The 24609-nt window shown below is 34.4% G+C and overlaps 1 protein-coding gene across 1 annotated transcript in view; it reads right to left on the bottom strand.

Annotated features, from left to right (window-relative positions):
- Positions 1 to 8010: 8010 nt before the first annotated feature.
- Positions 8011 to 24609, bottom strand: part of LOC133205642 (dynein axonemal heavy chain 5-like) — a 72047-nt gene continuing 55448 nt past the window's right edge. The window contains exons 41-62 of the mRNA XM_061341488.1: positions 23407 to 23476; positions 22437 to 22690; positions 21025 to 21178; positions 20586 to 20750; positions 20180 to 20406; positions 19479 to 20046; positions 19099 to 19314; positions 18854 to 18991; positions 18610 to 18737; positions 17427 to 17595; positions 16999 to 17154; positions 15148 to 15486; positions 14875 to 14979; positions 14462 to 14715; positions 14035 to 14347; positions 13601 to 13922; positions 13175 to 13401; positions 10991 to 11263; positions 10426 to 10688; positions 9792 to 10164; positions 9479 to 9631; positions 8011 to 9292 (exon numbers count right to left, since the gene is read on the bottom strand). Of these exons, the coding sequence (XP_061197472.1) occupies positions 8903 to 9292; positions 9479 to 9631; positions 9792 to 10164; positions 10426 to 10688; positions 10991 to 11263; positions 13175 to 13401; positions 13601 to 13922; positions 14035 to 14347; positions 14462 to 14715; positions 14875 to 14979; positions 15148 to 15486; positions 16999 to 17154; positions 17427 to 17595; positions 18610 to 18737; positions 18854 to 18991; positions 19099 to 19314; positions 19479 to 20046; positions 20180 to 20406; positions 20586 to 20750; positions 21025 to 21178; positions 22437 to 22690; positions 23407 to 23476 (5257 nt within the window). The 3' untranslated portion in view covers positions 8011 to 8902. The remainder of the gene's footprint in view (positions 9293 to 9478; positions 9632 to 9791; positions 10165 to 10425; positions 10689 to 10990; positions 11264 to 13174; positions 13402 to 13600; positions 13923 to 14034; positions 14348 to 14461; positions 14716 to 14874; positions 14980 to 15147; positions 15487 to 16998; positions 17155 to 17426; positions 17596 to 18609; positions 18738 to 18853; positions 18992 to 19098; positions 19315 to 19478; positions 20047 to 20179; positions 20407 to 20585; positions 20751 to 21024; positions 21179 to 22436; positions 22691 to 23406; positions 23477 to 24609) is intronic.

Genomic DNA, 24609 nt, shown 5'->3' with positions numbered 1-24609 from the left:
GTCGAATCATGTTTGCTCAAGCATTTCAAACTAATGTCCTTGCCATTATGTATGTATGTCTTTGTTTAAATACTTTAAATTTAGGGAGATTGTACTTGCTATCGATATTGTCGATATCGACGATATCGTATGGATATCAAATCATTTTCGACATCATTCTTGTGGCTATATTTCTTTATGCAACATTTATGAACATTTCTGATTATTAAGTTTGCCCTAATGTCAATCGTACCGATATAGAATTATGATTCCGCAAGCCATAATATTTTTACCAACGCTCACCCTTACCCAAAACCTTACCCTTTCCCTAACCTCCTGGAAAAAAAAAACAACCCCTTGCCCTTTATTTGTCATCCTTATCTATTTAGATATTTATGCCAAATAATGAATACACATCGACATCATACTTGCGTCCTTCTATAAATGTGTTATTCCTCAATTTGGAAATAAATTGTATAGATCTGTATCGATATCGATGATATTGTCGATAACAACGGTGTAGAAATAAAACTAAGTTTATCATTTATCCAGTATTTCCAATTCCATAGTAATGATCAGGATCGATAGCATTACGATATCGACATTATATTGTCGATATCGACATCAAATTTGTTGGAACCTGAGGGGTGGGGTTCAAACTATCAACTTTAATGTAACTTTTAAAAGTTTTTTTTTTACTCCTAGACATCAAACAGTCAGACTTTAAGCATTTATAAAATATGAGAATTACGAACAGTCAAAACAAACAATACAAAATTGTTAGCAGAGCCATAAGGCCTCTGAAAACAGAGGAGGGACCAGGTGCCTTGGATGAGTGAGCATCCCCTGTCGTCCGGTCGCATCCGTTGTTTGCTCTTCGTCATTATCGGGAAACTGAATAATTCAGTAGACAATTCAGTGTAAAAGTAATTGACTTAACAAGAGATTGTAGTTGCAATCATAGCCATTGTTTCAACCATAGAATTTTCAAAATATTGTGTATTAACGAGATTCTTTATATCCTTATATAATCAATTTTTTCGTTAAATGCTTGCTTATTTTATGAATTCCAATAAGCAATGATACCTCAAAAGCAAACTGTGACATTCATGGTCCCTAGATTTGGAGTTTTGATGTAATAGTTGGGCTTTATAGATCATATAGGTAAAGCAATATTCTTTAAAGTCTTCTTCTCTCAGCTATATATTTAGGAGACAAACTAAATGCACAGAAATGATAAGCAAGCGTGCCTCTTCCAAAATTTTGAATTAAGGCCTCTTGGTTATAGTTATATTGTTAGGGTGGGGTTTTTCTGGTCATACATGTTTACTGAAATTGCTTCAATTCTTTGAAAATCTTCTTCTCTATTCCTGTGTATTAAGCAGACAAACTAAGTGCATGGTTATTAAAAGAAATAAGGAAGGGTGACCTTTCTAAAATTCTGAAACTAGTCCAATGGATCAAGTATTCTGGTTCTGAGCAGGGTACCATTGATCTTATGAGTAAACTGAGAGAAATTATTTTCTTTTGTTTATTCAGTTATGATAATTAATCACTGTAAATACTGTAATTGATAGATCAATAAAAATAAAACAATTTTCAAATGTATACTCAACAAAAAAAGTAAAGGGTCATGGAATTAAGTCCACATTTATTTTTTAATACAAGAGTTTTGTTTGTAAGAATAATATTTATTTGGCTGACGTACATTCTGCATTTTATTTGCACAAGTTCGATTACCGAGTAACCAAAACCACGTGTACATTTACAATATCCCCCTCCCAAAATGAGAAACAGCTGTCAAAGGTCAAGGTAAAGAAATTTGGTGTAAAACTATAATTTTCAGAAATTACAAAAGACTTTGAACTTTCACAACTGCTGACCTTAATTAATGACAACATGCCTTAGAGGCGACATATGGATGTACAGCACAACGGTTGTGCCATAGGCATGTTGCAATTGGGTATGTTCAACGTCAACGTTCGACAGTTCAACGTCAGTCAAAGCGTATCAAGGGGGGGGGGGGGGGTTGCAACAAAGACTGTAGTGACAGGCCAAAAAGTACGACAGCCCGTCAGCAGTGTGAAATTTGCTCTTGGCAAAACGCATCGGTTCATGTCTGCCGAAATCTTGAATAGGAAGTATAGGAATGATCATGGGTTGCAAAAACCCACTCAGACGTTAAGAAATAGGATACATGTACCTGCAGCAAATTTGCATGTTTACAAGCCAGCATATCTGTCAACGTTTGACTGTAATACATCGCAATGCTTGTCTTGAGTTTAGCAGTAACCATGAACATTGGCAATTATGAGACCGATTCTGTTCACAGATGAATCCAAATTTTGTGTGGACTTCCATGATGGTCGTCTCTGTGAGCGGCGCCAAAAGAATTAACAGTACCATAACTATTGTGTTGCTATGCATAACCGCTTTGGTGGCGGTTCTGTCATTGTTTGGAGTGGGTTATGTTCCGATAGATTACAGAACAGTATTTCATTCGGAATGATCCTTTAACTGGTCTTATATACAGGATGGGATTTTTCACAACATTGTTTGTCCTTTTACAGCTGCTATTGGTCAAGATTTTGATCTCATGGATAATAACGCAATACCACACAGGGCTCGAGTTGTTGAACAATATATTTCTAATGAAACAATTGAACGAATGCAATGACCTTTATGTTTGCCAGACTTAAACCCAGCAGAACAAACTTGGGATGTCCTTCAGCGATGTGTACGACTGATGTGCCTCCAACAAATGTACAGGAATTGGAAAATGCTTCCTGTGAAGAACAGAGCAAGATCCCATTGCAAATGATTAGAACTCTTATTCGTAGTTCTCTGAGGCATTGTCATGCTGTTGTATTAGCGCTTGGTAGTCCCACAAAATATTGAAGCTTTTGCACAGCGAATTTGATCAAATATCATGACATTATAAATCTCTATATTTTGCACATCCATATTGGATTTATGAGACTGTACACTAGGAAACATTCAACTACTAAATGAAATTCATTTTTATACTCGCACTTTCTAAATGAAATATATGAAGATAACGAAATAGTGTTCAAGCTCAGAAGTCCATTAAACATTACAAAATAGAAGCAGAGCAAACACGGACCTCCAAAACATTAGAGGTGGGATCAGGTGCCATGGAGGAGTAAGCATCCCCTGCCGACCGGTCACACCCGCCGTGTGCTCCTTGTCATGATCGGGAAATAACGGAAAAATCCGACGACAATTCACTCTGTAAATATTGGCCTTACAATTAGTATGAAAAACGTCAGTCAGTATTTGACGCAATGATAAATTGTATTTGCTGACAAGGTCATTGTATCGACAATAGAACTTACGAAATGATGACTTTAAACGAGAGTGCTGATATTCTTGTTTCCTCAACTTGTTTGTCAATAATTTACCTCGTTTTAGAAATTGTACATACGTAGATCATGCTCTTGCGTATCGAATCAACTGAAAGATATAAACCCCGTATGCAGGTGATGAAGGTATATTGCTGCATAAGTAAGGGAAGTGGACGATTGAAAAGTTAAAGTCATCACGTTTATCATAAAGCTTAGTTGTTAGGTTACCATTAACGTCTTTTTCAAGTAAAATATCCAAATAAAAAACAGATGTGTCTGACTCTGTAATATCTTTTAGCTCATCGGGATATATCGTATCGACATAAGAATGGAAATAACCATTGTTTATTAACAATATGTCGTCGATATATCTAAATGTCGAGTTGAAGGCCACAGCAAGTGTTTTCTTCTTTTCACGTAAAAGATTTTGAACAAATTCTGCTTCATATGAATACAAAATAGGTCTGCTAATAACGGGGAGCAATTGGTACCCATGGGAATTCCAATATTAATTGTCAATTATATATATATATATATATATATATATATATATATATATATATATATATATATATATATATATATATATATATATATATATATATATATATATATATATATATATATATATATATATATATATATATATATATATAAAATCAGCAAATTAATAAGAGAGGAAGAGAGAAAAAATCTAATATTCGTAACTTGCATTTTTGATAATGTTGGTACTAGTGAATATTTAAATTTATTCCATCCAGTTTTGTATTTATTCAGAAACTTCTGCTATAACAATTTTGGAGCAAAATTAATATGCCTATTAATATTTATAAAAAGGAATTACTATTTATTGGGCAATTGCCTGATTCTAGTTAACTCGTGTATGTTTTTTAGTCAGAAAAGCTCAAATTAACTTCACGTGGGATGGAAACTGACATAATCGGTTACCCAAATGAAATACATATAATACATATAATGGAAATTAGATGAATGTTTTCCTACTTTAGTTTTCAAATATCCAAAGATTTCATTTGTAATTTTTTTGAAACGAAAGATGAAACCAAACTCTCATGTATGTTTAAATAGTTCGACTGAGATAATAAGACTCCTTTTTTTTTTCTTTTTTTCTTTTTTTTTTTTTAAAAAATCATTGGTGTAACTTATGCTTATATTCTTAGTTTGATATCGGCTGTAGTGTAGATACTTTGTAATAGAAATGCATTATGAATAATGTAACGTACCATGGGAGAAAATTATGAGTAAAGTATAAAGGAAACGCATGACTTCGATATCTACAGACTCTTCCTTAATTAACTGAAATCCTGATAATTGGAAAACATGATTAATATTCAATATGTCAGGGATAACTAGTATTCCGGGAAATCTTTTCTTCTTTTTTTTTGAGATTAAGAGTCATTTTAATTTCATATACTTAATATCGATTTACACTGTGATCACCTAATAGGAAATCCAATGCATTCAGAGAAAAAAAAAACCGAATATCATCTGATGCTTCATTTAATTCTTTCCTTTTAAATTCTTAATATAGCACAAGGCTGGATTTCAGTGAAAACTTCGTGTTCAACATGTATTCTAGAGATAATAAATTCTTCACAAACAGTTTTACAATTGTCTATATAAAAATTTCATATTTCTTTGAATATTAGATAAACATTCTTAGCTAAAATATTATATTTCTAAATCTTTTGGGTACATTTTTAGAAAGAAAAATAAAGGAATCCTTCTACAAGTTTTTTCTTTCTGCTACTGTTTCATGGGGTTGCAGGAAAAAGAAATGGATGTTTTGTCAGTACGAGTACAAATTTTCCATTCATGATTGTACTATTATATCCCAGTCTTGAACATGTATAATAATTTCATTTCCTGCTTTCTTGCATGTATATAGCACAATGGCTTTGATTCTGTACTTTGAACTCTTTTTTCCCCTCCCTGATACCAGGATAATACGATCAGCTGTGTTACCATCTTCATAATAAGAGGACCAGAGAGAATTTCATACCTCCAAATGGGTTCCTGAAGCAATTAATTAGAAAATTTCAATCTTTCACCTGGCAGTTGTCTGGCTATTAACACAATCATTTGCATCATCGTACCATAGTCTTCTTAAGTTTTACAAACTTTAAGGGATGTTCATTGATTATCCGTGGGAGCGGTGTTTTATACATGCAAAACTATTCACTAAAATTGAAATTCAAAGAATTCAACCACTTCGTACATTTATTCACTTGACACAAATAATAAATTTGTCCTCCTGAACAAGTTCTCAATCAAACATTCCAGCACTGTTCAAAACGAACACGTGACTTACAACATGCAGGCATTGTGGGGTAAGACAACTTTCGAGAGAGAGATGGGGGGGGTATTAAAATGCATGTACATGAAAGGTACTCGTATTTCTAAGAAGCCAAATATGTTTGCTGTTTTTTTCCTATCAAAGAATTTCTCTATCATATCAAACTACTTTTTTCTGCTGTTAAGGGATGCCGATTTCGTAATTAAAGTGAAAAGAAAAGGCATACATCATACATATGATCGTGCTAATCAGTAGATAATGTCTAACAAGACCTGATTGATTAAAAAATGAAAAACTTGAAAGATCCAGCTGTTGACTTAGGTTATCTTACCATAAATTCTCTATAACACGTAAATTCACTTTCAGTCTATTATGTAGAACAATCGGTGAGACCAGGGAATCGATGCTGATAATGATTTTTTTTATTGAAATCCATATTCATCTTTGTGTTGATTTTAACCTCCGTTCCAAATGTTGCATAATTCATCACAGCAAAAACAATCATTGTTGTTACGAGACCTCGATTAATTTTGTCTAGATACCTTGGTTATTTTGTGATAGACTATTTATTGTTCTTTCTTTAGGGTTAACATCAAGTTCTGCCTTTTTCATATATAATATTTCACAGAACAGCTTCAAACTTTGATACATGAATTTCATGCTGTGCACTTTTAGGCGAGATTTGTTGGTAGAATTTGTTATTTGCGATTAAACAGTGTCCGATTTCCTTCGAATCACAGAGTGTATTTATATTTTATACGCTTTGTATGAGTTTTTGCTGATTGAAATTGAAATACATTTCTTCAACTAGTTTTACGATATCACACACATGTTTATATACGTCTTTTGTAAATAAAAATGATCTGATTTATGAAGGTAACGAGTTTGTAAATAATATAAGAACATCTTTTATCACACCAATCTGGTTGGCTTAAAAAAATCAGCATTGATTATTTTAAGTGTGTAATCAGACTATTAAATAATTCAAACACATTCCATCTGTTCTCCATAGAAAAAAAGTATAGGAATTATTAAACTAGAATATACAGTTAAGTGCTCCATCACTTTAGACAAGTCATCTTAATTTCAGATTGACACCAACCCGGCCCGTGTGGCTTAATTGGCGCTAGACATTTGACATCCCCCCCCCCTTTCCCACAAAAAATGTGGACATTTTAGGGAAAGATTTTTAATATATATATATATATATATATATATATATATATATATATATATATATATATATATATATATATATATATATATATATAAAACTTAATTAATGTATTAAAAATAAAACTTTCATACATCGGAAACGACAAATCACAATATAAATTTGACCGTCTTATTTTATCAACAGGTCAAGGTCATATGTTTTTCCTTGACATTAAGGAAAAATTACTGTTGCTTTGCCATGCGTACTTCAGTTTTAATATATTAAATGTTTTTCTTTTTGCACAAAAAGATACCACATAAGTCTATCACATAATACCAGTGACCTAGGTCCCTGATAGTACTACCAAATTGTGATAAATATATATTGGTTTATCATTTTTCTTTAAATTTTAAGAAATATTTGTGATTTTTCATATATTTTATTTATTTCTGTGCTTCATATATTTAATTTTTTTAATTTATATATATATATATATTGGAGTAGTCATATATTAAAGCTTGTAAAGAGAATAGTACAATACTAATCTAGTCTAAATCCATATGGGTGTGTACTCATTGTTAATACTTGTACACTGATAGTGCTGTTTTATGAACCTACAATCTGACAGTGAATACGTCATGCATGCTTCAAAAAGAGGCTGCGCTACATATTTAGCAACATAACTGCAAAATTTTGATTTGGATGAACAGTGTCGCCATGATACAAATACCAGAAATCCAACTTTTTTCTCTTACACTATTTATCATGATTTAGATCAGTAGAGCTGCAGTTTTATAAGAGACATCTGGTCAGGATAGAAGTAAGTAAATAGAAATGATGAAGTGTACATATATAGGTATCATACTTGATGAAAGATCATATATATACATTATTGTCTAGAAATAATAATTTCCAAACAATTTTAAGTGATTTAATTAAAAATCCTTCTAGTTCATGGTTCAGTCAGTGTAGTTCTTCTGTATAAATATTGACTTGGTTGCCAAATATTTGTGTGTAAACTTTGTAATGATTTATATTCAGGAGGCAGCGTGTTTTTACTAATTATCTAGATACCAAAGATAATAAACCAATCTAAAGTGCATGACCATCAATGTTAATGGTGTAATGCAAAAGTAACACCAAGTTCTGACATCAAAAGAATGTTTTAAATATCAACACACATAAACCCTGGATTATTAATATAAAGTTTATTATCTAACAGAACTACTGAAGTAGTCGACTGAAAACATTGGTATAAAATAATATGAACATTTCACCACAAGATGTGAAAATCAAACAAATTATAAACGGATGCTACAGAAATAAAGACAGATAGAAAAAAAAATCTGTTACTAATGAAGAAAAAAATAAATATTATCTCCTAAATATCAACATAATGCTCTGAAAGGCTAATTAAAAGACTTAATGGACGGTTAATTAAATCACATGACAAAGGTCAGTGACCTAGCTATCATATCACAGCTTTCTGGATCATCTTCATTATGCTAAACACTACACTATCTAAACTTTCAGAAAAACGACAATAACGTGTGTTTATCAACACTTTAACTTACATTTCCAATCCCTTCTATCAAATATCCCAAATTTATTGTTAGTGATCTTTTATGTGCCTTTCTCATGAGATGAATCAATTAAAATGAAACAATTAAAAAAGCATGAATGTTCTCTTCCTTTGAATAGCTCTCCTTTGTTAAGTAGATTGTAAACAATTTCAAGCAAATGTGCAACAAAAGGCAACATATATAATGTACGTTAACTGACAAAGTAATTACTACACCATAACCACAATGCTAATCACTTATCCAACTAATAAAGCAATGGACGGATAAAAATCAAAATATCAATATTTGTAAATTTTCTATTAAATATAAAACTGGCAATAGAGTGTAAATTACTCAAAAATGAGCTATGTCCTATGTATAAATATTAATATTTCTGTAACAGAAACTATAAGAAAATTATTTAGCAACAACTTCCGAAATATATATATTGATGTAAAACAGTCTTCTGACTTTTAGAAACATTGACTTTGGTAAAGGTTTATACTAATAAGTTTTAGAAAACAGTTTACTTAATGTCACATAACAGTGCGACACCACGCAACACCCAGTGATCAGGGTTTTGATTGGTCTTCAAGAAGACGGCTGCAATGTAGGTTAAGTCTGTCCTGCGTGGTTTCTTGTAGATCGGACATTTGTACATTCTTGTATCCTCTTTATCCGACGTGGTGTTGATGGCGTAAATATGGATAACTGGCAGGGGCTCGAACAGGACTTTGGGCTTGGGTTCGATGAGCTTGCTGCCCCTCTTGTCCCAACCAGCCCCTTCAAGGAAAAGTCCATACACGTACACACCCTCTGAGGGCGGTGTGGTAATGTCATCCTTCATCTGGCGGGTAACGTCGTTGTGTAGGACCACTCCATCTAAAGCCCAACCCTTATGAGCTCTTGTCACCTCCTGCAAACAAACAGCAAGCATGAAATTCATAAATTCTTAATCTCCAATGTATTTGCTGCAATTCCAGTTCATATACTTTACCACTGGTAGTTTTTCATCATTAAAAATTCAGGTGAAACTACAGCTTCAAACCTGGGGTGAAATAATGGAAACATTAATTTTACATTTATTGGTGTTATTAATTACCTGTCTCATTGCTGTAAGGAATCCCTGAGCATTAAAGAATCCAGTCATCCAGAAAGTCACTGGTCGGCCATCAAAGCACCAGGTATGGAACTGACTGTTTCTGTCAATCAGTTCAGTGAACCAGAAGCCGAGGGTACTGGAGTCCCAGGAAATCTGTGAAAAAGACAATAAGTACACTATAGATTCTTTCCTCATACAAGAATCTTTATTGTGTATACAACACCAAGCACAACTTCTCTCATAAATGGAAATGTGTGTTCTCTAGGTTGCATAGCTTGTTATTGACTGATTGAATATTAGGGTTTTTACTAACCTTCTGCCACAGTTTAGGAATCCTGGCATCATACATGCAGTCAAGAGCATCACGTAGAGCTTCACTCATAATGATGGTTCCATCAATGGCCAGTTTCAGGTCTTGAAGTGTGTTTCTCACTGTTGAGATGACACGCTGCATGCGGTCCAACTCCTGCTTGAGGAAAATGTTCATTGGCTGCAGGCGACCCATTTTCTCCAATCTGGCCTTGACCTCAAATGGTACGTAGTCGTTGGGTAGTTTCTCTAACATGTCATCACAGATGCGGTACACGATGGACTCGCGAGTCTCTCCACTTCCTCCCCCACTGCTATCTTTAGGCTGGATCTCCAGGATAGTATCCAGTACAGTCTTTGCTGACTTGCTCTGATATCTGCAGTACAAAATGAAAACGATGAAGATGCAATGCTTATGGTTATTTAAAGTTGGTTTATCATTTTAACATTAATTTACTTTGACCTTGTGAATGACATCTACAATGTAGGTTTATCATAAAATTTGTTTAATGTGCATAAATATTCATAAGTAAAGACAATAATTAAATTTTTCAAACTGCATAAATGAAATCTTGAGAACAAACTAATTCTTATACAAGCTTTTCAGAGTTGTGTAAGAGACAGAAATCCTGACTTACGTGATGTCAGCATTGGCGTGCAGACCAAACGCCTCGGGAGTGTCAGTACCCGGCAGGTTATTGATGTAATCCATGTACTCCTGCATTTTGTTACATTTAGGAATAATGTATCCTTTGTAGAAGCAGAAGTTACTCTGGAACATGTTCTCTCCAAACCAGACTTTACAGAATGTGTTCAGCAGTCTCTTGTCAAAGTCATCTGTCACACGTCCTCCATATTGGATCTCACCAAACATATAGCGAACACATGTCCAGTTCACTCCCTACAACAGTGAGAAAAAAAACTCTTTCAAAGTTTTATTCAGTGATAAATACTTTTGAAATTCAGCATTTTTTATTAAATGTTCCTATATAACTTGTTTCACAAATAGGTAAAGAGGAAAAATTTATCATGATCAGTTCTTGTTGTTCATAGCAAACAATGTCACTCCTATCACAAGTCTTTGAATGTTTACTCTAATTATTAATCTAGGGAATTGTTTTCCTCTTGAATGAAAGTTTATTTCATACAGACGATTCACTCAGAGAAACTTTCATTTGAAAGTAAGAAACAAATGTAAATAACCTTTTTGATGTCCATGTCATCAAGATGGTTCTGAACAAACTGGACACTAGCATTGAAGTCAGCAGCATTAAATTCATATGGAATATTCCATCCCAGTGGTCCAAACTTTCTTCTCTCCTGCACCACAGTATGCATGAAGGCCACACCATACAACATGGGTTTCCACTGAGGCATGTTTGAAATATCAAGGAAATCCTGGCTAAGACCAGCATAGGTCCTCTTCAGACCAGCTTTGATTCCTTGTGGAGGCTCATTGGTGAATTTAATTGAAATCTGTTAACATAAAAAAGCAATATTTAACACTGGTTGCATCTGAGACATTTATCAATGTGCTTTTACTAAACAAGGTTACCAAACTTATTTTTTAAAACAAATCTGTTAGCTAGAAGAAACATTTTTCTGGATTAATTATCATAAATAAAACAAATGATGTGAGACATCACAGCTTCATATGTGAATTTGTGTAATTACTTTGAAAAGTTATTCAGAACCATGTTGTAAGCTTTCTGGAAAATTTCTTATGCAGTAATTGTTTTACAAAATATGACATTTGTGTCATATAAAAAGAGGTACATTAATATTTCACTTTCTTGAAACAATTCTTATAGGCTACTCTCAAACTATTCCAAAATTCATTCTATCCCATGGGAGGGAAACATCTATATTCAGAAGGATATAAGCAAAAGTAAAACAAGTAGACAGATTTTATCCGAAACACTAGTACATGAACAATGACACTGTATTATTTATACATCCTTCTTAGTTATCTCTCCTTGTTGGATTAAAATGAGCCTTCCTTGTGTGTGTATCAGTAAAAACAATCAAAATTTAGAATGAGCATTAAGAAACCCCATGGGTTCCTCTCTCAAAATAAGTTGAAGTAACTTGAATCTATACAAATTTTAGGAATATGTAAATACATATATACTTAGGTTTCCTTCTAAGGTTAGATTCATCTCTGCACCTATAGTACTATATAGAAACATTTCTTTTAGGCATTTCTGCCAAAGTTTAAAGCAACTAGAACTGTCCAAAGGGGACGAATACCCCCCGCTGGGTTTTTCAGAGGTGCCGAATCACTAATATTTTATGGATCTAAGAGGTGTTCACAATTTTCTTATTAACATTTAGAGTGAAAAAATAATTGCTCATTATATTTTTTTTAATGAATGAAACCAAGGAACAACCTTATAAAACATCAATACCAATACATTGTAATTACATTGTTTTCTAATACATTGAAAAAATAAATTGCAACTATCTGTCATCTTTTTGAGACATGACATTCTGCAAATTGATTGTTGAAAAAAAATCAATTAATTACAAAATCAATTAATTACGAAATCAAATTAATAAAATCAAATTAATCTTGTTAACTTTATATCAAATTCATTTTAAAAATGAAAGGCTGGTCATCCAGTAACTATGTACTATGACAGACAATAAATTACAATTAAGAGAATTAAAGAACAGAGATCTTTAAATTCCCAGGAGATATAGATAACACACGCTTAATCAGAGATGCCCTAACAACTTCCCACACTGAACTCAATAATTTATCTCTAACTGGATGATGTCCACTCATTACTCCCAAGGGACAAATGGATTTACACTATCTGCTCTGTAATATAAAATTGTTTTTAATACTTGGTGAATTTTTTTTTTCTTTTAATGAATAGTTTTAAGCTGTAGTTCACATTTTTGTACAGATTCTATGTCTCAAACCTTAGAAATAAACTCAAAATGACTAAGTCAATAAAAATTAAAAAAAAAAACTGTAAAATGCAGAAAAATTATCAAATAATGTTGAAAATACCAAGTGCACATCTTCATATTGTAAATAATGAGTGTACAAATTTTCATACAATTCTATGAAATAGTCTTTGACAAAAGGTCAGGACAAAACCACATAATAAAAATGAAAAAAAACACCTGTAAAATGCAGAAAAATTATTCAATCATGATGAAAATACCAGGTGCACACCTTCATATGGTGAATAATAAGTGTACAAATTTTCAGACAAATCTATGGAATAGTTTCCGAGAAACGCTCTGGACAAAATCTTGTCTACAGACAGGCAGACAGACGGACAGACAGACAGACATGGCGATTCCAATATACCCCCCCTAAACTTCGTTTGGGGGGGTATAATTAGTAAATTACACCCTCTATCAGATGTTTACCTGTAGGAAGTTGATGGGGAACTTCTTGTGGACCTCTGTGGTGACCCAGAGTCTGAATTCCTGGTGGATAGTCTCCGTCTCAATAAGCTGATCGAGGACTTCCTCCACATAGTCCAGGGACAGGTGGCAGTTTTGTAAAAGCAGCCAGCCACCATTAGCCATTCCTTGTGCCATCATACGACGGGCATGGACCTCCTGTCCTTGACCCATAGAAATGTTTCTGCATTCTGAAAGCAGTAAATTATGCATTTTTATAAAGTCTGTCCAAGAAAAACCAAGATTTCACAAAAACGACTACACAAACTGGTAACCAACTTCCATCAAATTCCCAAATGACTTCTCTAGTGGTCAATGAGAAGTCTCTGGAAATTTTATTCAAGGCCCTCCCCCACAAAAAATATTTTCACATGAAATATCTCAACTGACCTAGTTTGAGTTTCTTGGCTAGGGCTTCGATGTTGTTGGTGGGATCTGATCCCATGGACAGCAGACACACCATTGGATTCCTGCTGTTGCTTTCACTCCACATTTTCTCCAGGTCCAGGATCACTCCTTCAGCATACTTATCTCCCAAGGTGTCTGCTATGTACTTTCTGGCCTGTGACATGGTTCTGTCGGGGCACCAGGATCTGACCAACAGCAGACGACGGAACACGTCCAGGGAGTTGTTGTAACCATCTGGGATCACTTCTTCCTCTGGAGCCTCTTTGTCAAACCATTGTCTCCATTGCTTTTCATTTCGGCTCACCTGGGAAAAAAATTAAGGATTTTATTATGTAAATTAAAATCAAAAGTAACTTTGCAGTGACAGATGCTATTAGTGAGAAATGATATCAATCTGTGAAAAGAAGACATTGTACCTGGTCTAGAATTCCTGAGAACTGGTGAAGATTGCTGAGTTCCACCAGATTAAGCCAAGTCAGGTCCACAATCCATTTGTGAGGTTTGGGTTGCACAACATTCAGATCCAGTGAGGCACCTCCCTTGATGAGGGTCATGAACTCCTCGTGTTTGATTTTTCCAGCTGCTAAATCAATCTTTAGAGCCAGCAACAAGGTAAAAGTGTTCTTGTCTTCCTCATAGAGACCACGAACTGCGTACTTGAACACCTCAAAGGTCATGTAGTCTATGATGTTCTGGATTCTCTTTTGTGTGATTGGAGATTTGGCAGACCTGTTATCCAATGTAAACAGAAAAAAATGTAGTTTGAACAGTATTGCTTGGTAAGGTTTATTCAGAATTGATATAAAATGTTGAAGCATAGGCAAACTCAAAAAAGAGTCTTACCTGGCCATAGACAAGTCAAACAGGTACAGGAACTGTTTGAGAGAAGTCTGGTACATGCAGTTCACAAGTCCCATCTCCACGATCAAGAAATACAAAATACTGCCACGGGCTGCTACAGGACGGAACTCCTCTCTAGCCAAGGTGATCTTTGTCTGAGTCTCGGCAGCTACCTGCAGTTTCTGGCTGACATCTTGTGCAGTAGCTTTAGTTGTGTTCAGTACATTGATCAAGTCCTCATCATCAACAAGAGATCCCTGAAAATGAAACCCATAGTTAAAATCTTCAAACAACATAATGTTGAACATGGTCAGCATGAATTCAGTCAAAACTTTTGTCTTACAAGTTTTATGATGAAATCATCAAGGGGACCAAAGTCAAACAAATGCTGAAAGAATAAGAAATGTTTCCCTTACTTTTGTACTGGTCAGTCTGTACAGTAAGTTGTCCTCTAATTCCTTCATCTTTTTCTTGTTGGACTGGACATCTTCCATCAGTTTCACTCTTTCTGATTCCAGTTCCTAAATTGAAAAAAAAAAAAATTTATATGAAGTAACATTCAACTTTTTTTTTGAAACATGAATATTCATTGTGATCTAAGATTTACAACTCCTGATCTAAACCTTTGTTGCAATCAATGGAACATAACTCTTCAATATAATTTTTTTTGGTGAAAAAAGTCAACTTACAGCCTTCTCTGTCAAGATGACACGACCGAGCAGCTGATCTTCCAGTCCCTTCATTGTGACAGTGAAGTCAATAATGGAGGTCTTAGCTGACACCTCAGGGGTGTAGGAGGGGTTACCCAGCTTGGTGGTGATGTACAAGACAAAACCCTTCATGATGTCACATTCCTTGTCTCCAACCTTGACCTTCAGTGTTGACCCAACCTTGATGAAGTTCTTTTCCAAGACATTGTCTAGGGCAGGGTCCAATTCTTCTGCTACATCCTCAATTAATAATGGGCGACCCAGAGACATGGAGTCCTCAAGGTGGGTACGGAAATATTTGTGGTTCAATGAGGTCAGCTATAAATAAACATTCTGATATTATAGCAATTCTTATGAATGAACCAAAAAAATACTGTACAGTAAAACTCGTCTAATCCAGACACAGCTGGTTCCAAAGAAATTGACCGGTTTAGACAACATTCCAGATTAGAGAACATTTCAAACAATTGAATTAACTTCAAGGGACTTAAAGCTAACATCATATCAAGAACATCAGGATTAGACAAGTTTCACTGTATAAAGATTTTCTTCCTACTGTTCTCAAACTTGTACAGAATGTTAAATGAAAATTAAAAAAAAAAACAGGAAGTCTCTGAGCCAATGCTCTCTATTAATACCCCCGCTCTGATGTGAATACACAAGTTCAGTTATGGACAAACACAGAGATAATCAGGAAATTGACATCAGATTTGTAAAAAATGAATCCCAACATATGGCATGCCTAAACAAAGATTGTGCTAAAATTTCAAGCATCTGCGATTAGTAGTTGCTGAGAAACTACGACCAAAATGTGTTATGTATGGTACGGACAGATGCACGGATAAACAGGAAGCTGACATCGGATTTGTTCCAAAAATGAATCCCATTATATGGCATGCCTAAACAAAGATTGTGCTAAAATTTCAAGCATCTGCAATGAGTAGTTGCTGAGAAAACTACGACAAAAATATGTTATGAATGATACAGACAGACGCAAGGATAAACAGGAAGTTGACATCGAATTCGTACAAAAATGAATCCCACCATATGGCATGCCTAAACAAAGATTGTGCTAAAATTTCAAGCATCTGCGATGAGTAGTTGCTGAAAAAACTACGACCAAAATGTGTTATGTATGGTACGGACAGATGCACGGATAAACAGGAAGTTGACATCGGATTAGTACAAAAATGAATCCCACCATATGGCATGCCTAAACAAAGAGTGTGTTAAAATTTCAAGCACCTGCGATGAGTAGTTGCTGAGAAAACTGTGACCAAAGTTTGTTATGTGTGGTACGAACAGACACATGGATAAACAGGAAGTTTACATCAGATTAGTACAAAAATGTGTCCCACCATATGGCATGCCTATACAAAGATTGTGCTAAAATTTCAAACATCTGCAATGAGTAGTTGCTGAGAAAACTGCGACCAAAATTTGTTACAGACAGACAGCTAGACAGACGGACAGACAGACAGACAGACACACAAGGGTAAAACAGTATACCCCCATCTCCTTCGGAGCGGGGGTATAATAAAATCACAGAAGGTTTAAATCTCCTGTCTTTAAAATACTCAATGATTGGACTGGATTCACACATATCATAATTCCCAATTATTTGAACACCTACCCTAAAAAACTACATGGCATAAATTTTGAATTGTAGAAACAGGGTATCAGTTTGCCTTGTGTTTTTTTTTTTAACTCTGAGTACTATATGACAAAGTTGTTAACAATCTCTATGATCAATAATCAAGAAAGTTGATGACATTCAAGCTAATCTTGAAAGATCCCCCACCCCCACCCCTTCTGTTTATCTAATCTTACCTGGAGTTCATTCTGAGACTCCCTGTTCTTGATCCAGTTTTTGCCCTGACCCTGGGGATCTATCAGGAGGGGGTATCTTGAGGCCTTAGTGACAATGATACCGTTCTGTGTGGACAACTCATCGTTGGGCAGACCTTGCAGATTCCACTCTCCAATCTAAAATTTCAGTGAAGTCATTAATGGTTGATAGATAATGCAAGTACAAATTAAACTTCTTTGATACAGAGCTCTACAGTTCTCTTTATCTTGGAATTTTTTTTTACAATTATTAGAGCAGAAAACCATGTCTGCTTGTTAGGAGAATTAACTCTGCTTGTTTTATTTCGAATTAAATGAAAACTTTTCAAAATATATTGAAAATTGTAACAATTGGATGCTTTTAGTTTTCTGTGCGTTTGTTTGCTTAATGAACAAAATGTAAGACTTACAATGGTGGGATCTGTCAACATGTCAATAACACTCAGATTGAGGGTACATGGGATCTTCCGGCTCTTTAACTCCTTGAACCATTTCTGGTTCAGCAGAAGTCTGAAATCTTGGTTGAATGGACCAGAGTATGATAAGAAGGCAGTGCAAACCAAGACATCACCAACCAATCTATAAATTCACAAAAATCCACAATATATAAAAACTTCTCTTTAAGAATTCAATCTTTAGTGCAAGAATTTTACTGGAAATAGATGTTTTGTTTTATATTTCAGTAATCTATGAATTTTTCTTAGTCATGGTTATTCATGCACATACAAGGAGATTTACATGCAATACACATGGGCTTATTCATTTATGTCTGTACAGTAAGTTTCTACATGTATTTGCTTGATGCAGTGACTGAGGAAAAGTTTGATCTTAAGAATTGAACAAATTTAAAAACATTTTGAGTGTCATTTTAGGAAAATGATACCGTGCAGAACATTGTAATAATGGTAAAGGGTCTGGACAATATAACATTTATTGATGTAATTACTACAGCCATGTTTTGTGAACAATAAAAGGTACATAATGTGTTGGTGTTGAAAGTGAACTATACATATATAAATAATAAAACAAAGATACAATACTGAATCACCTGCTACCACCACTGTCACTGGTAAATTTTAACAAACATTGAAAAATGTATTATTGAGAAACTTAATACAGAAATTATGAACCCTTTAAAAAGCTCAACTTAGGTTAAAAAAAAATTTCATGTATTTTGAGCCAAAGAGAATGTATGGTGCAAAAAAATATCCAATCATGAAAAATAAAAACCCCAAACAAGTTGTTATACTGTACAGTGTGTTCACTTATTATAAAACTACCTCATTAGTAGGACAAGGAATAAACAGCATTAATGTCACTTGTTTTCATGTATCTGTATATATGAAATAAGTATTCACTGTAATTGGAATTGATCAACTAATTGTAAATACACTTAACACAAAATTTTCTAAAAAAAAAAAAAAAAAAAAGAAATCCTTCTAGGATAGTGCACATACTATATATACAGTGCTATTACATGACCTAACTTCAGAAAGTTTTATGAAAACCCAGGATGTTTGAGACTCCAAAAATAAGAAATAAATAAATTCCATGGTTAATAATGGTTAGATTGACTCTAAGATGATGACTGACCTGCCAATCTGTGCCCTGAACTCTTTGCTCTGTTCCGTCCATCTGTCCCTCTCTCCCTGTAGACCGTTAATGAGAGCTGCAGCCGCAGTCATCTTCCTACGACATGTCTCCGCATCATCCAATAGGGTCTACAGATAGGAACAAATTACCGGTAAATCAAATAAATGTCAACAACGTGACGTTATGCTCTAGTGCACAGGCTTGATAAAAATTTTAAAATCTCGCTTAAAAATTAAACACTCACTTGTTTTTCTCTCATGGCTTGGTCATACATGGCCCTCACTTTAGCCAACTCAGCCTCTTTTTCATCCAGTTGTGCCTGAGCTTTCTGAAGGTCACCCATGGCAACACCCAGCCTAGCCTCTTGTACAGCCAAATTTGCCTGGAATCAAAACTCAATCATTAAAGATGCACCTAGAATACAGATTTTCTTACATACAGAATTGAACAGTGTGAAAAAATAAGTTTTGTCTTATTTTGTATCAATACCTTTAATGGCAAGACTTCTTTGTTGATTTCAAAGAACACAGCCATTGATCTTGTCCAGGAAAGCAGACCAGCAACATTACCACAGACACGCTTGGCAACTTCCAGAGTGTAGTCCTCCTGTGACAGGTAGGGGTCCAGTAATTCCACTGTCTCATCATTGATGCTATCCTTAGGGAAGTTTATCAAAGACTGCAGGAAGTTGGTTCCTGACATAAGCTAAAGAGGAAAAAGAAGGGTTTCTTTTAACTATTTTCATAATTTTTTAGCCAACTTTTTAGACACCCTGTATACAGATTTCAAAATGCCTCTCCTTCATGTGATTTTATGGACAAGAAGCTAGCAAAATTTACTGAAATTCAAAGAAAGGCAGCAGATAGTACCTTAAGAGCCTCAGACCAGGATGGTTTGACACAAGGTCTCTCTGAGTCCATTTCTACTGGATTGACCCTCTTCTGGAAGAGAATGAGTACACAGTCCATGATCCTCATGATGAGGTGGGGAGGTTTACCAAGCTTTCTCACTGTAGCAATATCTGCTGGTTTGATGGTGTTCAAGGCAGCCTCTGCCTCTTCCAAGGCAGGACGAGCCTTTTCTAGCTTCTCAAAGGCAATAGCTTTGTCTTTTTCAATGGCATCCACAATGCCCTGAGCTTTGTCCTTGACTTTTTGCACTTGTTCTTTCACCTTTTCAGCAGCCTGTGCTTTGACTGTCACTTCTTTCAACACTTTGTCTGCCTTTTCTGAAGCAATAGCAAGTTCCTTTTCTTTCACTGCCAATTCCTCTTTCAGTTTTGCCACCTGTTGTCCAGCTTCAATGAGCTTCTCCAAACCTGTGTTCATTCTTTCAGCTAATTCACCGATTTCATTCTTCTTGTCAGAGTAGATTGTTTTGTAACCATTGATGAATGATAGGTATGATTTTGGAGTAACATGGGTTGAACGACGGTACCTAAAATGAAAAAGTCCAATATGTGAAGAATAGAATCAAGTGTAAACTTTCTGCAAATTACACATCAAGAACCATATGCACCAGTTTTTAAATTTCATCACTTACTGGGCATTAATAAGGCTTTTATAGTTACCTCTGAAAGTAGCTGACACAAGATTCTGCTACCCCATCATGGATCAGACCCATAGTTTGAATGACCTGCTTCTTGACCTCTGCTGAACACTCAATGTTGAAGTTAGACAGGAAGTGGTCAGCTACAGCAATTAGAGCATCCTTTGGCCAGCGCTGGAACCAGTCCATGGTACAACCCGAGATAAGACCAGGGAATTTCAGGGCTCGAGCTCGGAACTTCTCTCCAACCTAAGAAAATAGGAATTACATCATGCATAAATGTTACACAAAAACTTTTTGCATTTAAAAAAGAACCTTGTGTTTTGAAGAATCTAAAAATACACTTCCTATTCTTACATTGTATGTTAATTTGTATGTACATAGAGGCTTTTCAGTAAATACATTTAGTGGAATTTCTGAGTACTTACTGGTGAAAAACACAGGACAACATGGAGGTTGTTCCTAACTCTGGTCAGGTAATACTCATAAAGATTCTCATTAGAGGGGGGTCGCTTCGGGAATTCCTTTTTCATGATGGGGATAAGGTCTCCCATGATTTCATCCATCTCATCTCTGGCAAACAAGTTGGCAACCTGTAAAATAGATTATTTTAGTGAACTTGTCACCGTGGTATGATTTTTCCACTCATGTGCCTAACAGTTTGAATCCTGAGAAAATTTTTTGTCAGCTTTTTCTCAGGGATTTATAGCAGCATGTAAATTCTCGTCAGTCTAACTCATAACTTTTAAGCAGTTCTGACCAATTAAAGAATTTTTATGAAATAGGATATTGATTCTGAAAATGAACAATTCAGGATAAGCTTTAAATTATCATACACAAGTTTTCGGTCAAAATACTTGTACTTACAATACCAGAGGAGAGGACATTATTGAGGTACTCAAGGAAGGCCTCATCCTTGATTTCCTGGTCAGTGAAGATGAAGGTAATCCCCTTGCCCTGGGCCCCAGCTGTACGATACAGGAACTTCAGATCCTCAAGCAGATTGGTCACATTGTACGACCTGTTAAATAGTAAGTTCATATGTATATGTAATAACATTTTCCCACAATACTCAATGCAAAATTAATTGCAGGTAAGGCCAAAAATAAAATTAGCTTAATTTGGCGTTGCTGGCCAATTCGCATAAATTAGTGTGGTCCAAAGAATTTTTTCAACAGATACTGATCATAATTTTTATTTCGATATATTCATCTGGATTTAGGTGTTTGTATGTTTGCGTAATATAATTATATACAGAATGGGAAAAATCATGTAAACGCTTGGTTGATCAAATAGTTTTCATTTATAAGCATCTATGTGATGTTGAATAAAATGCATATCACGAATCCAAGCATGGCTGTCGAAAGTGGTAAAATGTAAACTCGGTATAACAGAAGTTGAAGGCATGACTCTCTGTGGTAATGTGGTTTTAAAAGTAAACTGATGAATAAGATATACTAGTTCAAAATAGAAATTTCACAGTACAATGTCCTGTCCGATTTGCTAGTCTAGCTGCCATGCTTGGATTCGTGCACGATTCGAATTTACACTAATTTAATGTCAGTGATTTTTAATACTATGTATATCAAAGGTTTAAAACTAATAGGATTTGAAAATCAATGACAAAACTGAGAATCAATTTGGACTGTGGTTGTTGTTAAACTATCGGAAACCCATGACGTTCGGATACTAACAACATTTCTGAAATTTAAATAAAAAAAAATATTTTCCCTACCTACCGACCCACACGTATAAAGACTAAGTCGGCAACGCCAAACCAACAATATTTTAATTGTGGCCTAAGGTACCTCTGAACTATATGTGTGATGTAAACACTGAAAGCTCAGTGAACATTTATATATGATAAATGCACATGCCAAAGTTACATATTACATTGTAAAGAAAGTACTTTTTTCTATAAAATTTATCATACTTTCACTTTCCATAGTTAAAGCTTTCTTCTGTGATCATGCAAGCTGCTGGCTAAAAATTCTTGTATGCCATGATTTTTGACCTGATATTCTACTTTAATTGTATGTGAACTTATATCCCATACTGTACGAAGTGACACAATATGAATAGTCACAATTACAATTTACCATTTCTTCTTTCCACAACCTCCACTTGTAGAAAAATTTGAGAGAAATGAAATATAAAACCCATTTGGAAACACAAAATCATAAATGTTTTATAAAACTTCAAAACATTTTCAGCAATACCATAAAATTTGTGTAAATCATTAAAACATAGAATGTCCCAGAAGAGTTATCTATAGCTACCTTGTGAGAGTGATCTGGAATGTTTTGTACCCAGCGATGAAAGAGGCTAGCTTGGTGAGGGACTGTTTTCCTGATCCTCCCACACCGACCAACAAGGCATTACCACGGGGGGTGCGAATAATCCTGGAAACCTTCACCAAATGGATCATGGCATCCTTAAAGAACACCAGATCCATTCCGGAACCTCGGATTCCCTCATTGTACTGCTGTAAAAACATCTGTAACCTCTCCTCCAATGCTTCAAAGCTGGGAATCTATCATAAAATAAACACAATTTACATACATTTTATTCTCTGCATAAGAAAATTATTTCCATCCCACAGTTGTTTTTCTCTACACTTCTTCTAAAGAAGTTTATTTCAGGTGTCAATACCTGTATGTGTACTTAAAAAGCGGGCTTCATATTTTAGCGGCTTTGGCGCAGACAACAATGCACTATATCATGAATACCACTAAGATATCATTTAAATATACAATACACAACACGGAAATGTGTAGCGCTAATTCATGATTACGCCAACAACTCCAAACCCAGTGATTACTCTAAATTTTGAAAACGCCAATTTATGTACACGTACAGTAATATGCGAAACATGAGGTCCTTTGCCTTGTTATTACAATGTTGTTTAGTTATAATTATATTCCTGAGAATAGGACACTACTATTTCAAAACAGCAGATGTCAAAGCAATTTGAATTCCTTTTAGCAAAAGATTAAGACAAGCAACTCTGAATATTTTGGTTTTCTGTATATTTCATATCAATCATATTGCCTTCTAAGGATTTGCTATATAATTCACAAAAATATTACTTTTCGTTATCCAGTGGGATATTAACAATTACTCTGAGGCCAAATAAATTGATACATTAAAGTGATTAACTGTTAAGACACAGAATTTCTTTCCTTTCCAATAAAAAAATATTTCAGGTGTTGAACTTGATTCTCCTCACAATAACATCCAGCAACTTACCGGTTCATAAACCTTAGGCATGTCAAAGTCAGCATCATCCGGTTCATCACCAGTGGCCTCTGGAGCATCCCTGTAGAAACCAGAGATCAACCGATGTAAACAGATAAACAAAGCCAAATGTTCTACAGAGATTATTACACACAGAAGGAAATGGTTCTTATAAATGACCTTTAACTGAAAATCTACAGCCATTATAATATTAAAAATTCAAAAAAAAATTGTATTCTTGCAAGTTACATGTACATCAATTTAAAAGAGTCATATTGGATAAAGGAATGGATTTAAATGGATTGTTGACTGTTAGTTGAAGAAACAGGTGCAGAAAGATCTAGAGGGGAAATTTTGAGATACCCCAATAAATTAAAAGCAAATTAAAAACAGGTTTAAAACCCATATACTAGTAAGATGTGCATTCTGAAATTAAAACTGAAATGGTAAAACAAAACAGTGAACAAAATGAAATGAATGTAGTTCCTATAAAAACTACACATGCCTACCAAACCAAACTCATAATGAAAAAAAAAAACAAGCATATTTTTGTGAAATTCTTAATTCAGCTTAAAAGTTCTAAAGTCCCAAAGCTGGAAAAATAAAGTATTTTTTCTACTTAATTCTAAAAAAGCATCACATCTAAAGAAAATGGTTATTTTATTCAATTTAAAAAGTTTTTTTTTATTGAAATCTTACCCAAACTCTTTCATAGAAGCTGAAAACTTTGCTACATGTTGATTTTAGTATTAAATATGCCTCTCAAACATCTTCTCAAAATTAGGTAATGTGCCTTTAAGTTTGGCAATCTATAAATGGCACTTCTTATTCTAATTCTGGATATTCTTATAACCCTGCTAATCTAATATTAATTTAAATCTTATTAATCTGATTTCATTCATTTCAGACCATTTCCTACTTTCACTTCAGGTACTGTTTCTTTAAATTTAATTTTTTTCTTCTCCTCTTGACAAACTATGCACCATTTTACATGTTTGTTTTGTATTAAAAACAATCAAGGAAGATTTTGACAACTCTGGGTAAATTCAAATTATAAGTTACAATGGACACAGTTATGCAAACTACAGAGACTGTACAATACAACAAAATCTTTGAAAATGTTTGTTTTATTACACATATATTGAATTCAAGTCTGTTTATTTGTTGTTTCTTCAGTAACCCTATCATAATGTATGATTTTTCTGAACTAAAAAA

Source organism: Saccostrea echinata, unplaced genomic scaffold (assembly GCF_033153115.1).
Source record: "Saccostrea echinata isolate AGI-Se365-2 ecotype Australia unplaced genomic scaffold, CSIRO_AGI_Sech_v1 ptg000054l, whole genome shotgun sequence".
Taxonomy (NCBI): Eukaryota; Metazoa; Mollusca; class Bivalvia; order Ostreida; family Ostreidae; genus Saccostrea; species Saccostrea echinata.
This window is presented reverse-complemented; position numbering and strand designations above follow the sequence as displayed.